The sequence below is a fragment of the Carassius auratus genome, chromosome 50 (assembly GCF_003368295.1).
Source record: "Carassius auratus strain Wakin chromosome 50, ASM336829v1, whole genome shotgun sequence".
NCBI classification, from domain to species: domain Eukaryota; kingdom Metazoa; phylum Chordata; class Actinopteri; order Cypriniformes; family Cyprinidae; genus Carassius; species Carassius auratus.
The window spans coordinates 11,465,910-11,484,507 of NC_039292.1; the positions used below are offsets into that span (position 1 = coordinate 11,465,910).

Genomic DNA, 18,598 nt, shown 5'->3' on the forward strand with positions numbered 1-18,598 from the left:
CGCTACTATCACAAGGCTCGAAACATCTAGCCATAGCAGCTTTTAGCAGCCCATAATTTCCTTTAGCCTCAGCGGACAAACCACTATAAATATCTCTTGCACGCCCAGAGAGTAGAAGAGACATAAATTTAAGTTTTAAGGGTTCATCCCAATTATTAACATCAGCCGCCAAATCAAATTGTTCAGACCAATCAGACCACTCCCGGCCTACACCGGTGAAAGTTTCAGGCATAAATACTGGCCGTGCATTAGCTCTTAATGTTCCCATCTCCCTTACATGGCCCCCACCTTCAGGCCCAACATTATCATCCCCTTGTAGCATTTTTACAACAGTGTCTAGGTTTTAAGGTTCACAATAACAAAAAAAACAAAAAAAAAAAAACAAGATCCCACCGCTGCCACCAATGTAGTAAACCTAGACTTTATGTTGTGGCTAGAGGAGTCTACTCTACAGACCAAGCAACACCACAGGGGTAGAAACAGTAATCTTTATTTTATATAATTCATGCAGTTACCAAACATGTCAGACGGGGTCAGGTTCTGAAAGTCCCAAGCACTAATGTTAAACAAATCTGGGCGAACAACACCACCATAGAAGCTGCTAAACAGAGAACCGCAATAAATAGGCCATAAAAAACCTAGCGCACATGCAATAAATAGGCAAAAGTTATGAAACACATATCACCCCCGCAGGACATGGCACACGTTCACACAACACGTCACCGTCACACAAAAGACGCCATCAGACTGCCACATAAGAATTTAGTTCATCATAACCCTCCCACCCAATCATTAAATGGCTATACTGCTAGATTTAAAATTACACACACACACACACACACACACACACACACACACACAAAGAGTTAAAAACTTAACTCTCCCGGAATGCGAGACCCTCCCCCGGGGTCTAGGCTTTGCGCTGGTTGGTAGAGGGGAAAAAGCAGACACCAGTCCAGCGCTCGCGAGGCCTCCGACTGTAGCGAAAACGGAGCCCCCCCTTTTCTGAGAAGCCGCGTCGCCTGACGCACTCCTATACCCGGCCTTATCTACAGGTTAGCCCGCTAACTATCTTCACCGCCGGCAGCCCTAAACAGCATGCGAACGGCACCCACCCCCCAACCTTGAGTGCCACTCGGCGTTTAGCAAAAACACTGCTTCCCAGAACCTCTCATGCTTCGCTATGCCTCTCTATTTATTGTTCTCTCTCCTTCACGCTAATCAATGGTCAGGTGCAACAATTATTTACTCAACCCCATCTTCCCTCAAATCTCTCCCGCCCACACGCAATCATAACAATGCATCTTTACCACGTCACTTCATTACAAGTGCAACACAGTGCGCACAGCCTGGAGACAGATCTCGGCTTGTTCGCAATGCAGCCCCCATAAAAAAAATAATATATATATATATATATTAGGGATGGGCATTTTCCGCAAATATCACATTCGAATATTCATTTATTTAAATTAAGTTTAATGAGACAGACGTTCTTTTTCTGCAACATTTATTGTTTCCGTCATTTTGAACAAGCTTACACACAATAAGCTTGAACACATCGTGTTTTGTAGCTGAAAACCTTTAACAATGCGTGCAAACCAACAAAAGTACAGATTTAAAAATAAAATAAAAAAAGGGAACAAAGAAAAAACAAAGCAGCCTGCAGCAATAGGGTATTGTAGAACATAGCCTACACTTAAAGGGTTAGTTCACCCAGATAGCAAAATTATGTAATTAATAACTTCCGTTTATCTTTGGAACACAGTTTAAGATATTTTAGATTTAGTCCGAGAGCTCTCAGTCCCTCCATTGAAGCTGTGTGTACGGTATACTGTCCATGTCCAGAAAGGTAAGAAAAACATCAAAGTAGTCCATATTTTGAAGCATTGAAAATACATTTTGGTCCAAAAATAGCAAAAACTACGACTTTAATCAGCATTGTCTTCTGTGTCTGTTGTGAGAGAGTTCAAAACAAAGCAGTCTGGATATCCGGTTTGCAAACGAATCATTCAGTTCACCAAATCTAACTGAAACTCTAAGCATTAACCCACAAATGACTTAAGCTGTTAACTTTTTTTAATGTGGCTGACACTCCCTCTGAGTTAAAACAAACCAATATCCAGGAGTAATTCATGTACTCAAACAGTACATTGACTGAACTGCTGTGAAGAGAGAACTGAAGATGAACACAGAGACGAGCCAGATAATGAACAAAACATTGACTCAGTCACAAACATGACTCAGTCAAAGTTACTCTTCTATCAGCTTGAATCAGTCTGCCCATTCTCCTCTGAACTCTAGCATCAACAAGGCATTTTCGCCCACAGGACTGCCGCATACTCTATGTTTTTACCTTTTCACACCATTCTTTGTAAACCCTAGAAATGGTTGTGGGTGAAAATCCCAGTAACTGAGCAGATTGTGAAATACTCAGACTGGCCCATCTGGCACCAACAACCATGCCACGGTCAAAATTGCTTAAATTGCCTTTCTTTCCCATTCTGACATTCAGTTTGGAGTTCAGGAGATTGTCTTGACCAGGACCACACCCCTAAAAGCATTGAAGCAACTGCCATGTGATTGGTTGATTAGATAATTGCATTAATGAGAAATTGAACTGGTGTTCCTAATAATCCTTTAGGTGAGTGTGTGTGTGTACACACACTCACCTAAAGGATTATTAGGAACACCTGAACTAGTGCTGTCACGGTACCAAAGTTTCTGTTTTCAGTACCGATACCAGTGAAACCACACGATTCTTGGTACCAATTTCGGTACCAAAGCAAAACACAAAAACTTGCTAATTAATTTTTTTTACTATACTTTAATTTGATCCAAACTGTGTAGGCTACATATTTAATTTTAAAGGGCTTTTGAATTTTAAAGCCAAGAATAACAACTAAGTTAGCTAATAATAATCACAATAAAAACACACGTTTGTGACTGATATGACACAAACAATGTTAAGCATTTGTACATTCTCTAACACGCATATTTTAGATCCAGAATTTATGTAAAAGCCTCTGATGTGTAAAAGTAGTAAATATCATCATGTCCTACTGTTCAATCAGGTCCACTTCCGTCAAGTATATTTATGACAATTATAATTGCATACAGTTAGTGTTGGCGGTATGGTTAAGTTCTGGGCAACACTCCACATGCCTGTCCATGCAGCCATGCTTGGACAGAGCGGGGAGAGCAGCAAGACAAACCCCCCTGGGGCACAGAACATAACCATTATAAGCATATATAATTACAATTCACAATAACATGAGTTGTAAACACAATGTCATAGAGACTGTATGAAGAGACTTCCAATGAAGAGACTGTAAAGAAAGAACAAGTTAGATCGGATCACAGGTTCAGTTGGTGGAGTTGGGGTTGGAGGAGGGAGTTAATTGCAAGCAGCAATGCGATGGAAGAGACACTGAATAATGGGAATTTAAATAGACCACAGGTGATAGGTGTCAAGACTGGATTGGTACACGTCAGGAACAGCTGACGCAAGCGTGACTAACATGGCCTGACTTAACTAACGCGATGATCGATTTATAGGAGCATTAAATAGTTAATAAAGAAACTTCATTCTTATGCTCATTATGTTAGCGCTAGCCACGTTTATGCTAACGATGAACTACTCTAATAACAGCATTAACAGCCTGCGATCACAAACGCTGCTCAGGCATTACAGGCAAGATGAAATGAAAATGACAGCCATAATTAAGACAGTCGGATTCCTTCAGAAATACAGTGATATAAAAACACCTGCACCAGGTTTCGACTTTTTTGAAAGGTTCCTTTTTGAAAATCTATTTGTGGCAGTCAGTTTTTGGCGGGCACCACAAATAAATAAATGTATGGGAAACACAATAAAACGTACTTGCTTGAACTCTCTCATATGATGGGTGTCTGTCTTTAAAGTTTTTTATTAGTTTGGTGTGTTTCCTCCTTTTGATGTCACCACGCCTCATTGCTTTTATGAAGAGACTTTTCAGATAGCGCATCAAGAACCGGGTTGACCGGGTACTCGGTACTACTGGTACTTAAAAAAAACATGGTACCGTAACGTTTTTATTTTTTTAGTACAGACTTGGTACTGAAGAACCGGGTCTTTTGACCACACTAGGTGGCAGTAATGCACTTATAAGTCTCAGATCCACCATAAAGCAAGAAGAAGACGCCTCACGCAACCCCTTGAGAACGCACTAAGGAGAGTTCTAACAGCTTGAACATTGTGTGAATCAGAGGTAAAAATGATATAAGTACTGTTCACTTTCTAGCACAGACCATCGCTGCTCCATACTAAACTGTTATAAAAGAAGGTACATGTGTACACAAAGCCTTTCAGTTGAACAAATATAGCAACAATGCACTGGAACCATCAAAAATGATTAATACATGTAATCCAACATGTCTCTTTCAGTGGTGTTGGTGTATTTGTGAACCCTATGACAAGCCCTGTAAACACTGTTCACAAGCCAGGGCCCAGACCTGTCTCACCTGTCATGCAAGTTTAACCATACATTTCACGGAAAGTTCTGGGTTCTGGGAAAGTAGTTTAGTTTTTTGTGAGGAATAGATGGATTGGAAAAAAAGAACTAAAGACTTGGAAAAATAACTGGAAAAAAAATGGAAACCAACAGTTTAATTATATCTGTCTGTCTGAGACATCATTGCCATTGCCATTGGACAATGTAAAGACTTGTATTCCAAGTGTGAGTCATAAATTGATTGAAAACTATGTAACCACTGTCTGTTAAAACACTGTCACTAGCTAAAATGAAAGATATAACTCTCTGCAAGTCCCTGTTTGTTTCTGTTTGCTCAGCAGTCATCCATGAGGGGCTGCCATTCACTTTTTTTTGTTTGTTTGTTTATTTTGTACTTAAAATTTGTTTGCTGGTTCCTGCCTCATTCTTCCCTTGACACTGAACAGTGTTACGGTCACAAAACACACACTTACATTGTGTGCACTAATTTACTGCCGAAAAGTTATATATTCTTGATATGTTTATTCTTAAACACATGTATACATTTATCTGACATTGTAGAATACTGCTGAATATATGGCTATGCTTACACTGAAAAAATAAAAAATAAAAATAATAATATATATATATATATTTAAATGTAAATGTGTATATATATTTATATACATATTTAAAAGTACATTGGCTAATGGTGACAGTGCTAGTACTTACATTTTTTTTTTTTTTTTACTTGGTTACATAGACTTAAACATTGTAAACAAAATCTTTATAAATATTTTTGTTAATACAAATAAGCTTGTCATTGTACCAAATTCTAAAGAGAAAGCTTTTAAATCCCCAGTCCTGGTGTTACTGGTAATACTGGATTTGATGCTAGATTAATCCCTAGTCTAAACACATACTTTTCCAAGCTGTCACAAGGCAACGGAGACACACTTGCCCACAGATAATTTTTCTTTATGTCAGATTATGAAGCAGATCTTGCCTGTATGTGTTCACACAAAAAGTTGACTTATTCTATTGAGGCGGGGAGGTGGTTTGAAAGCAATTCTTTTATCTGATTTTTACAGATGCATATCAGTCTGAACTAGTGTCGTCACGGTACAAATATTTCAGTATTCGCTACCGATACTGGTGAAAATCCATGGTTCTCGGTACCAATTTCGGTACCAGAGCAAAACACAATAATATGCTAACTTTTTATCACTAAAAATAAAACTAATGTCATTCTTCATACTTATTTACAATTTTGTTTAAAGGTTTTCTACAAGTAATATCATTATGAAAAACAGTAAACAAGTTTCACCCAAATTTAATTTGCCTTTTAATTAATGAAATTTAAACACATTTTATTTTTTTGGTAAACAAAGGGGATTTGCTATTAAAATTAAAACATGGAAGAAATATTGTGATTTATTACTTTAAAAAGTTTTATGAATTTTTTCAACAGTAGCAGTATCAGATACATTTTACTAAATAATAGTAATATTTCACAATGCCTTTATGCAAAAATGAACTTATTTTGACGGGGTTTCCATGAATACCTTTAAATTGACACTGGTTTTACACAAATTAAACAGTAAAATGCTTGTGAAGTGACTCAGAACAGTTCTGGTGATGTTGTTTATGTATTTATATCCTCATTGAGACGGCAGATCCTGAAATTACTGCAAGCGTCATTGTGCTTCAGTCTATGTAATAAACAAACTCGCACGTCTCTGCCATTCCTTCATTCACAGAGATGCGCAGAATATGCAGGATTCATATTTCAACCAACTTTTGCGGCTTAACATTTACAGATACTGGTCCATATGGAGACTGTCCATGTTAAAATCTTAGTTTAATTTTCATGACTGGATTTTGAGATTATGTCTGTGTTTTCTTCTTTGCGGAAATCATAGCGCTGTATGCATGAAGAACCGGGTTGACCTGGTACTCTGTAACACCTGGGCTTAAAGAAACCTGGTACCGTGACATTTAAATTTTTTTAGTACCGACTTGGTACCGAAGTACCAGGTCTTTTGACAACACTAGTCTGTATGCTCTGGCTGCTCAAATGGGATTTCAAATGGTCTTCATCATTCTTAACATAACAATATTGTAAAAAAAAATAATGGTGATGCACGGCGAAGTCAGCCATGACTTCATGGACATCACAATATCTACCAGAGTTCTGCACCATGACTCAACATCCCACTTATTGATGGGAGATGATGCACCTACTGTAGCCGCACTAGGTTGTACATAATAATTAACTCAAATTATATATAGGGAATTTGAATAATTAATCAGGAATATGATTAATATATATCTCATATGACAGTTACACTAAATTTTATTGAAGATGAAAAATAGCTCAATTGCCTATACCAATAACTCATTACAGGGCACTGTAATTTACTCATTAATATGTCAATATTCCATTCTTCATATCAGTTATAGTGATATCTCTTACTGTAAATTACTGCAAATCAAACAGTGGTTTGTCCAGCAAACGGCCTTAAGATTAACTTATCAATTTTCAATAAAGTTATCACTTCTTATAATTCAAGGAAAAATATTCTCTGGCCATGAAAACATTATCCTATCATTATGATAAATTTAGTTACTCAATTTAAACAGCATGTAGCTAAGATCAGACACTTCATTGACTCGTAATGTGAGCGATTCGGAGGCAATCATGAATATATTGGTCTTTAATAATTGAACTAATAATACATCAAACTACAAATCACATAGAGTAAATACGCGTACGACAATACAGAGAGTAAACTTTGTACAAGACATAACGGAATCCAAATGAGGGAGAGAGAGAGAGAGAGAGAGAGAGAGAGAGAGAATGAATGAGAGAGGAAGGGAGGTGAGAGAGAGAGAGCATGGCATGGTCACAGAATGAGCTCAGTTATGCAAACTCACAGACAGTAACCTTGAAAGACAACACGAATCAAATCATAGACCAACTTTAAAGCAGCATTTAAATCTCCATAGAAAACGATACTTGCATGGCCCAGCGTGCATGAGCGTGGTCTTTTGAAAACAGCGTGCGTGTGCTGGAGCCTGGCGTGAGCGTGGTCTCTTTGTTTGTGGTTCAGGTCTTCCGGGGGTTGCTGCGGAATCGCGCGGTATTTGAAAGGTTTAACAAGGCAATGTTTCAGGATTCGTCTTCCTCGTGTGGAGAGGCAAATAGGTGAATAAACTTAGTAATGAAAAGAAAAGAAAACAACGAAAACGAAAGCTTCCAAAGGAGCCATGAGAGGGCTGAGAGGGACGGCGATATTAGAGTGGCCCGAGGCTGCTCAGAGGGACGAGCGGAAGCGACCAGGGTCGAAGCAGGAGGGAAGAGAGTAAGAGAACGTAAGCGAGGGCGGACATTCTGGGGTCAGCTCTTATGGCTTGAAATGGTTCACGCCTCTGTTCCCGTGAACAACCAATGAACGTCCGCGATCTGAAGCGGGAAAAAGTTCCTTTGTCTCTGTGGAAACACCCACCCTAATAAATTTGGGCTTATCAGATTTCAGCAGTGATATTCTAGCAAGTTCGTAATTCAAGATTAATACATTTTTCATTAATTTGCTTTAGATAAATGGGTCCGTCACAACGATTAAACAGATACCAAAAATAATATATATAAATGATTAAAACATGAAGTTACATTCAAATGCAGAATTACACACATTTAAAGATTTGATTAGCACATGATAAAACTGCAGATAGTCCCAATTTATATGGGAAACATCTAAAAAAAAAAAAAAATACTATATACATTTAGACTACATTTGAGTACATTTTACCATTCTTTTGTAAGAGTTAGCTTTCCTGTCCTGTTTCCCAGTGGGATCATAAAGTTTTATAACCTGGTCAGGAGTGGGGTTACAACCCATGGCTCTATTTGAGAACATTAAAATTAGGAGACATATTTCCAATTTATAAGTCAGCAACTTTAACCATTTACACAGGATTAACCATTTTTATGCAATACACAAACATTCAAAATACATATTAATAAAATGACGAAGATAAAGAACCTTAAGAAAGGTTTGTTTGTGTGTGTGTGCTTATGTGTGTGTGTTCAGGAATGTGGGTGGGGGTTTCGTGTCTCCTTTGAGGCTCGCACGGTTATCGTAAATAATTTAAGTCCAGCCAGGCTGGCGCCAGGCCAGGCATTTAGTGTAAAAAGGTTTCATTTGTATGCCTGAATTTATCCCATGAATCGATGACCTGCATATCTGTTACACTACATTTTGTCTGCATCCGTTATGGAAGCTTCATTACATACGTTGGTACCCAATAATTTAGTTATGTCTGGACACACTGATCTGTTTTGCTAATTTGCTTCCAAACAACAGTAATACAACAGTTACCATGGTTACCCATGTAAACAAAGCAGTGCTGTGAATCTAAACACTATTTTATTAGTTATAAAGGGAAAATGTGATTTTTTTTTTTTAACAAAACATTACCGAAGAAAGACAGTTATGCTTCCCCGTTTAAAGTTTTAAATGCTCTTCTTTCAAGTGGACATTTCTCTGAGTCAGCAGTGAGTGACACAAAGAGAACAAAAGCATTCAAGATCTGACAGAATGAAATTCATTTGTTTTCCTAGAAGGACACATGAGACTTTACAAATGTACACACAATCTTTCTCACTCATCTTGTTTTGTGAGCTTCACATTGTTCCTTTTTAATGTGCCTGATGTATTTATTTCTAGTTTTGCGGTTTAAAGCAAGGCTGAAATCTTAACTTGGGCAGCATCTTTGTACAACAAAAGTGAAGTGAAGTGAAGTGAAGTGAGAAGTGAAGTGAAGTGAAAAGTAGGACACAGAACAACACAACTGCAAACTCAAGTTAGACAGCAAGTTTATAATGCATCACATAAGTAAATCACCTAATTTAATTACATTTTTTGTGTCCCCATATCTGATGTAGAAATACTTTTTTTAAAAAGAATGCAGAAATGCTATTAATGGCAAACAGAGTGACATAAGAGAGTGGCAAAAGGTTCAAACCTTCAATACAAAGTCAAAACATACTTTAAAGCATTGGTTCCAAACTCAATTCCTGGAGGGACACAGTTCTGCACAGTTTAGCTCCAACCCTATTCAAACACCTGATCCAGCTAATCAATGTTTTCAGGATTACTAGAAACGTCCAAGCAGGTGTGATTTTTAAGCTGGTTGGAGTGAAACTTTGCAGAGCTGTGGCCCTCCAGGAATTGAGTTTGGGTCTCAAAGTTTTAAAGGGATAGTTTAGTCAGTATTTTTTTTTTTTATCCCTTTAAAATTAAACTCTTGGGCAAAAAGCCACAGATATGGTAACCAAAAGATAAGATCCTCAGTTTGTAAATCCATGACATGATGTGTTACAATCCTCTTTGTTTAACCATTTTTTTCTCTTATTTTTAAAACCTTTTTGTTACACAAAGTTTACTGACTGTAGTATCAGAAAATCAAACCCTCTAGAAAGAAAAAGCCACACCTCTACTGTGTTATAGTTATTATGCATTTTGGCAGAGGTCAGCCCTTCCTTTCTGTACATGACTCTCTCTCTTTCAGTTCCTGCCTCATTCTTCTGGTATTTTAACAAGAGAGGCTGTTTCATACCTTACTGACACAGGTTTCCTCTTGTACTTGTTTTTGGCAGGCAATAATCTTCAGGAACTCAGCATGGGACTTAACAATCAGAGGTTTATGAAAATAATCCCCATCCTTTCTGTGAGTATAACCATGTTTGTCATCGTGCTGAACTATCAAGGACAAGGGATAAATTGCCCTCATAAGGAAGAGTCAGTCTTCAATAACTTACTAAAGCAAGATGCTGGAGAACTACAAGCTTGTTCTGCTATTATCCAAGGAGACATGGATGGAGTGGACAAGGAGGCTTTCAGGAAACTCCTGGCCTCTAAAAAAAGAAAATCCCAGCTATCAGAGTCATTCTATCTCAATGCAACCAAGGATTGTCCATCCTACATCAGAGACAGAGGATTTCTGACTGTTTCTCTCAGTAAAGAGGAGAAAGATTTCCCCATTGCTTACTCCATGGTGATCCATGAGAAGATTGAGATGTTTGAAAGGCTCCTGAGAGCCATTTACACTCCTCACAATGTGTACTGCGTTCACGTGGACCAGAAGTCTCCTGAGATCTTTAAACAAGCAGTAAGAGCCATTGCATCCTGCCTGACCAATGTATTTGTGGCCAGCAAACTGGAGAGTGTGATTTACGCCTCCTGGTCTCGAGTTCAAGCGGACATCAACTGCATGCAAGATCTGCTCAAGTCACCTGTCCAGTGGAAGTATCTGCTCAACACCTGTGGAACTGATTTCCCCATTAAAACCAATACAGAAATGGTCCAGTCTCTAAAACACCTGAATGGAAAGAACAGTTTGGAGTCCGAGGATGTAAAGGGCAAACATTGGCGCTGGCAGTATCATCACAATGTTACGGACGTTGTGACTAGGACAGATGTCAAAAAGTCGCCTCCACCAATAAAGAGCCCCATGTTCTCAGGAAATGCTTACTTAGTGGTTTCAAGAGAGTTTGTGGGGCACATCTTCAAAAGCAAAGAGATTCAAAACTTAATGGAATGGGAGAAAGACACGTACAGTCCAGATGAGCACATGTGGGCTACGTTACAGCGGATGCCTTCAGTACCAGGATCCAATCCTCCAAACATCAAGTACCAACAATCGGACATGAACGCGATTGCTCGTCTGGTGAAGTGGAGTTACCATGAAGGAGATCTAAACAGTGGAGCTCCCTACCCACCATGCACTGGGATACATAGACGGGCAGTTTGTGTCTATGGAGCTGGAGACTTGAAATGGATTGTGCAGCAACACCATCTTTTGGCAAACAAATTTGATCCAGAAGTAGATGATGTAGCAATCAAATGTATGGAGGCATTTTTAAGGTACAAAGCTATTTATGGTCGATCATTATTAACAGTTAAAAAATCTGACATTATTTTATAATGTATTTATGCATATGTTTTTTGTTTATATAATATAATAATATTTCTATGAAGGTCAATGTTAATGTCTGTATAAGATAATATAATAAACATATGCAGGTCATATTGTTATTAGGATGTTGCAAATTGTTAAATAAAATTAATGAACTATTTGTACCCTTCAGAGAAGCTCTTTATTTGTTATGCATACTATTTCATATAAAAAAAAGTATCTATAAATACAGAAACAAGATATGATTTTCTTCAAAATGGAGCATATGCAGTGTGTGGTTAAATGTATGCATTTATCAGACGCTTTTATCCAAAGCGACTTACAGTGCATTCAGGCTATACATTTTTATGTATCATGTGATTTTTATTTTTTATTTATTTAACCCATATTTTACCAGGAATAATACCTTGAGATAAAAATCTCTTCTACCAGGGAGTCCTGGCCAAAATGGCAGCATACAAAATTTCACACATAAAATATTACAAGACAAACATTAAAGGAAAACAAAACAAAAACAAAAAAATCCTGTCACAAAAAATGTCCAGCACTCAAGATTAATGTAACATATAAATGTTAAGTAAAACAGGAACATGATTCTTTCAAATGTGACATCAAAAGGTTTCTAAAAATATTTAACGATGGCAGCATGTTTAGCTTCAAAATACTCTGCATTTCATTCCATAGTCTGGGCGCATAACAGGAAAAGGCAGTTTTACCAAACTCGGTGTATGATCGAGGCACAGTTAAAACTAATTTAACAAGAATGACAGTCAAAACACTAACAGACAGAAGAATCTTATGTCAAAATATGTCTGAAAAAAGTAAATTTGCTGTAATAAACAGCTTGAATGTTTGAAAATTGTTGTAGCGTGGTCTATGAAAAAGAAGGTTTTTAAAAACAATGACTAAGAATGAATGTGACACACAATGTACCAAAATATATCTATGTTTATAACAGTATGTGCCTGCAATATGTGCTAATCACTTTTACAAGTGTTGCTGAAGATATGTTACATTTGTACAGTCTTCGTACAACATTCCTGCAAAGATGACAAAATTTACTCAGCTGTTCTGCGGCAAATACAAAGGGTGATTGTGTTTTAGACCATACATGGAATGAATGACAAATACTCTCTGCATTGACAAACTCGAGTAGTGCATTGTTTGTTCAAGTTTGAGCAATGATTGTGATGGGTTCTTGGACAGGAATAGAGATCTGCTTCAATACTCACGAGGAGTTCGTAGGTTGATCTCTGCTTACATTCTCAATACAGCAGCAATCAGAGTAGGCATAATGTGTTGTAACACACGTTACTGTAATCTAATCTTGATCTTCCTTCAAAACAGCCGGTAAAAGAGTTGTGTGATAACGCGCATCATCACTATGACACGGCATTAGATCTGGCTTTTTTGTTCACTAGGTCCTCGACCCTGGTTCAATGCCGGAATCAATCTCGGGACATGTTTGCTTTCACAGTGCAGTGTGAAAGGGGCTGAAGTGAGCTGCACGCTGGACCGCTGACACGGGAATTGTCACTTGCACTATCGAGGCAGTGTCATATCGTCACTAAATTTTATAAATTGCATTTTTTCTTTTTAATTCTTGCCAGTGTTTAAACCATTCAATGCTCATGAGCCCTCCTGGCTCTCTGAGTCTATTTTTTGCTGTGCTGCATGTGCTCAATTAAAGTGACAGGTCATGGTTTCCAGTAAATATGAACATGCTTAGACACAAACATGTAGTAATTACACCATAAATGCATGCAATTAACGCCTACTGTGTTTCATAGCCAGTGTTGGGGAGTAACTAGTTACATGTAACGGCGTTACGTAATTTAATTACAAAATTAATGTAACTGTAATTAGTTACAGTTACTAAGAAAAAATGAGTAATTAAATTACAGTTACTTAAGAATTTTTTAACGATTACAAAGGGGATTACATTTGAATATTTACACACACATCCACATACAGATTTAACTGATTTCTTTCCCAAATTGCACTGACTATTCTAAGACATACGCCCTAATAATTTCCGGGATGCGGAAACACAGTCTGGTTCGTAGAATCCAGTCAGAAAAATGGAATGCCTAACGCGGACGGAATATGCCACATTTTGGATGACTAAATCAAAAGTAGGTCAGTACACTTGAATCAAAACATGACATGGACTGGTGTCTGTGAATATCAAGCCCCCAAAATGCAATATATGACTCCTGCACGTTCTGCGTGTCAGTTGAAATCACGCGCGGACTGGACACCGGGAGAACCGGGACAATTCCCGGTGGCCTGCCAGCTTCCTCAGTCTTCCTCAGTCTTCCTCAACTTGTCCCAATATTTTAATATCATTATGCCTGCCGAATGTACTAAAGCGATCATTTGCGAATCCGCCATTTGATAATTAAATCTCTAATAAATCTGTTAGTCGTGACTCGCGCGCCTCCGCCAAACGGTTTGGATCAGACTCCAAGTAGGCTAATCAATGCGAAAGAGAGATAAAAGAGTGCTGTGGAAGCGCACAGCTGGAACAGAGAAGCAGAACTACTGTTCAGGGTTTCAGGTCAGTTTAATCTGTAAAGATGCTTTTTTGTCTTTTTTTTTATTATCAAGCAGCAGCACGTTGTTCATCAGTCATCACTCAAAATATATAAAGGACATCATTATTATCTGTTGCAATGTTACAGTAGTAATTTAGCTGAAAAATAATCCGATTTTTTTTGGGGAGGCTATGACAGACAACAACACAACCCTTGCGAAAATTAACATTTTATTATTTTACTATAAATCCAGTGAAAATGGTTACTATTGTTTAACTGTGGTAACCAAAAATTTAAAGTTATTTTACAAATTTATTTATTTAAAAATAAATACGAATCCATTTGCAAAACAAAAAACCATACAAGGTTATTGTACTATTATATAGGCTAATATAAGCATGGTAAATTTTTGTAAGGGAAAAACATGACTCTTGTACAGTATTAGGATTTTTCTATAAATATATTGTAGTATTGTAGAGTATTGTATTGTAAAGTACAGTTTTGTTCAATCTTGAGTATTAAGATGGATAACGGGGCAAAATAATGAGACTGAAGAGAAAAATGGAAGTGAAGGTGCCGTTCAGGAGAGAACTTTTAATTATTTGACATGTCCCCATATTAAAGATTTAAACCTTTTTTATGTCAGGTCCATACAAAAAATAGTATTGTCCATGAATTTGTTTGTATGAGTTCGAATTTTCCATTCTGATTTTTTTTCCCAGTCTGCCCCTCCTGTAAATTAATGGCAAAGACATACAGTTTCATTTACTACACATAGGCCTACTGAAGCTCGCAGTGTTTTCAACCTCTGCCGTCTCAATATATGAGTACACGAGCACATACACAGAATTTCTAGAACTGCTCTGTCACTTCATGCATTTTACTTATTTTGAGAAAACTATCATCATATCATATATAAAGAGACAGCAGTTAAAAAAAAAAAACACCAATGTTTCAGGAGTTTATTAAACAGCATATGACACATGCTTATTAGATAACTGTATTTGAGTTGATATATATGCTTTTATTTATTATAATGTTCACAAATTTAGAAAAGTAATCAAAAAGTACTCAAAAGTAATTAGTTACATTACTTTAATAAAGTAATTGAAAAAGTTACACTACTATTACATTTTAAACCGGGTAACTTGTAATCTGTAACCTATTACATTTCCAAAGTAACCTTCCCAACACTGTTCATAGCCAACATATAGGCTATGTTTATTTATTTTTGGCTAGGTTTAAAGGAAAAGAGCACTCCCCACACATTCCAAACCACTCTATAAACAATGCAATTTGCTTGAAATCAAATGAGGCGAGCAGAGTGTTGAAGTCAGTAGCCTGGGGTTTATCTAGGTGGATGTTGAAGTCACCAAGCAGCAGAAATGCTCACAAGTCTCTGAGCTAGAGTCCAAGTCAAGTCTCAAGTCTCTGAGCTAGAGTCCAAGTCAAGTCTCAAGTCTCTGAGCTAGAGTCCAAGTCAAGTCTCAAGTCTCTGAGCTAGAGTCCAAGTCAAGTCTCAAGTCTCTGAGCTAGAGTCCAAGTCAAGTCTCTGGTTATAATAAATGTTGCATCACGTACAGCGACCCATCCAAGCTGCTTAGAACACTGCATAGCTATATATAAGGAATTCAAAGCATGTACTATGTTATTATGACAACTCTATCTATTAGCATACAATATCAACTTTGATTTTGGTATATAATCAGTGTAAACAGGCTATTGCAACATGACAAAAACACCAAGAATGCTTTACTTTTAAGTTAATATCTGTATTTATGCATTTATGGATTCAGTAATGGCCTTCTGTCTGTCCTGGCTGTAGCTGCACACCTCTTGTGTGGCTTAAGAATGAACAAAGCTACGCTGACTTATGTTATTCATACAATACCTACTCACAAATAAACATCAAAAACAAAGCCGGCTGCAATGAATTTCTGTGCAAAACAGCTTTTACTACAAACACTTCCACACAAGAACATTGTTATCACACAAGAAAATTTTGATAGAGAACCAAAAATATTTAAAGTAGATAAAATTAGAATAAATAAAATGGAAATGTCTACATACTATTACTACTGTAAACTTTGCAAATAGGACATCAGCCCCTTCAAGTCAATGAACAATAACAAAGTGGGCTGCAATGAATATCTGTGCAAAACGTCATGGCTCCGCTCCTACCCAATGACAGAGGCACGCAGGTTTTTTTTCCACTGGTGTACTCACGTGAAGGATGCGTGCACAACTAATAACTAATATCATCACGCTATAAAGGGTTGGCCTGCGCTGGGTGCGCCCCTCCCCCTATAACTGTTCTGTCTCATGGAGGAGCTCATTTGTGTGCATCTGTGTGAAACACGCGCTCTGAAACACGCATAGGAAAAAAGAGCGACAGAAAGAACGGCTCCCCTCCAGCCGTGACTCGGCTCCCATAGTTCATGTTTATGAGCCGTTCAAAAGAATCGGTTCGTTCGCGAACGTCACAACTCTAACAGCGAGCTCATCTGACGTTTACTAAAAATTAACATTGTTCACGAGTCCCGGAGCTCGAGTCCGAGTCGAGTCTGAAGTCTTTCGAGGACGAGTCTCAAGTCGAGTCTGAAGTCACTGTTTGTGCGACTTAAGTCGCACTCGAGTCCGAGTCTCAAACTCGAGTCCCCATCTCTGCCAAGCAGTACCAGAGGAATCCTCACCATCCTCAGTAAAGTTTGATAATAACACATCCAACTCCTCCAAGAAATTTCCCAGTTGACCTGGGGGATGATAAATGACCACAAAGTGAAGAAATCTGCTTTGTTAACAGCAGATTGGCAGTTCCAGAGACCAACTGGAATAGAGAGTAAAGTAGTAGAGGTCAGAGGGACAGGCAGTAGATTTTTGGTATAGGCCTGCCTTCGACGTACAGTGCGTGTTCTCCAAGTGTTAGTAATAGTAGAGATCTGAAAGCACATAGTCACTACAAGTGAACTAAAGAAGTATTTGAGAACAAGCTATACAAAAAGAAAAGATAGGGGAGAAAAGCAATGCTGAAGTGCATTGTCTGTGTCCTTGCGTGATGGAGTCACGTAGGTAGGTATTATCCAGGCTGCAGATGAAGCTCTCATCCCAAGATCCATTGAGGAGACAATGCCCATGATAGACCAGAGGATATCAGGATCATCAATGAGGGCCAAATAATCTTACAGTTATTTAGATAACTTGGCATTAGCTACCACACAATTCAAGTTTCCTTATGTCTTTTTGAGGGTTTTACAAATATTTAACCAATGAAAAAAAAAAACATTCAACATTCAAAACTTTGTAACACTATGGATCCTCACTCTGTCAGTGAAACCTCGTAACTTCACCCCTCCTCCATTCGGACAAAGCACCATGCAGTGCACACAGCCTGGAGACAGATCTCGGCTTGTTCACAATGCAAGGGTAAATAATAAATAACTGACGTTCGAATAAGTACAGGGTTTTCTTCACTGAAACACTATGTCTTTAAAGGCTAATGTTTGTGTTTGTGTTTGTGTTTGTGTGTGTGTGTGTGTGTGTGTGTGTCTGTGTGTCTGTGTGTGTATGTGTTTGAAGAGCGGAGAATAGCTTCTACCATCTAGTTGTAACAAACATAAGTAGGTTAGGCTACTTTTGTAGGCTACATTTTAAAAATCCAGGTGCATAGCTGTATATCGTTTCATCATCTATATATAGAGTGGTCTATATCTATATATCTATATACTGTATGACAGGTGAAATTGGGATCCCTACCAAAGCGCCATGGGTGTTGCCCCTTCCAGTGCTCTGAGCGAGCCACCTGTGCCCCTATTAGGTGTAGGCCGAGGCTTGGAACAAGTAGTTCCACTGACCATTGTAAAGCACTACATCACTGGGTGAGACTGAATAACACTGGGAAAACGTACCTGTTCCATTTAGAACAGGGATTCTGTGGAAGCCCCATCTTTCCTGAAATAGTTTTTGGGCGCAAATACACATATAGCATCTGTTTAGGTATATATGGAGAAAATTGAGGTGATTAAAACCCTCTTTGGAAGGTAGAAGTCTGCCGGGGAAAGACGGGCCCTAAGGCTATACTGTGGACTATACACATACGACTGCCGCTTAGGTCTCAATACGGAACCCAGCCTTTCATGGTTCTCACGGATTCATTATGAGTGCCTGTCGCCGGACATTCCGCCACATCCAGCTGCCTAGGGTGATGGAGGATCTAAAGAGGGTCTACAGTACGGACACTCTGGAGCAGTTTTAGCAAGCCGACACTAAGCGAGGCATCTCAGTGCCACTACCATTTTGAGGTGAGAACACAGGAGGATACATTCTACATGAAGGCTATAGAACTTAGCGAATGTGTTAGGGGTCGCCCAACCCACAGCTCTACAAATATCTGTCAGCGAGGCACCACAAGCCAGTGCCCAGGAGGATGCAACACTTCTAGTTGAGTGAGCTCGCAACCTGAATGGGCAGGGCACACCCTGTGCCTGATAAGTCAGGGTTATGGCATCCACAATCCAGTGGGCCATCCTCTGCTTAGAGTCAGCATTCCCCTTCTGCCAGCATCCATAACAGACAAAGGCTCAATTCTCAGACGGGACAGAGCAAAGCCAGGGA

The 18,598-nt window shown here is 38.5% G+C and overlaps 1 protein-coding gene across 1 annotated transcript; it reads left to right on the plus strand.

Moving 5' to 3' along the window:
• The first annotated feature begins 9,974 nt into the window (after positions 1 to 9,974).
• Positions 9,975 to 11,507, plus strand: LOC113066459 (beta-1,3-galactosyl-O-glycosyl-glycoprotein beta-1,6-N-acetylglucosaminyltransferase 3-like). Its single transcript, XM_026238345.1, has one exon. It carries the CDS (start codon positions 10,155 to 10,157, stop codon positions 11,457 to 11,459), a length of 1,305 nt encoding a protein of 434 aa, XP_026094130.1. The 5' UTR covers positions 9,975 to 10,154; the 3' UTR covers positions 11,460 to 11,507.
• The last annotated feature ends 7,091 nt before the right edge of the window (positions 11,508 to 18,598 follow it).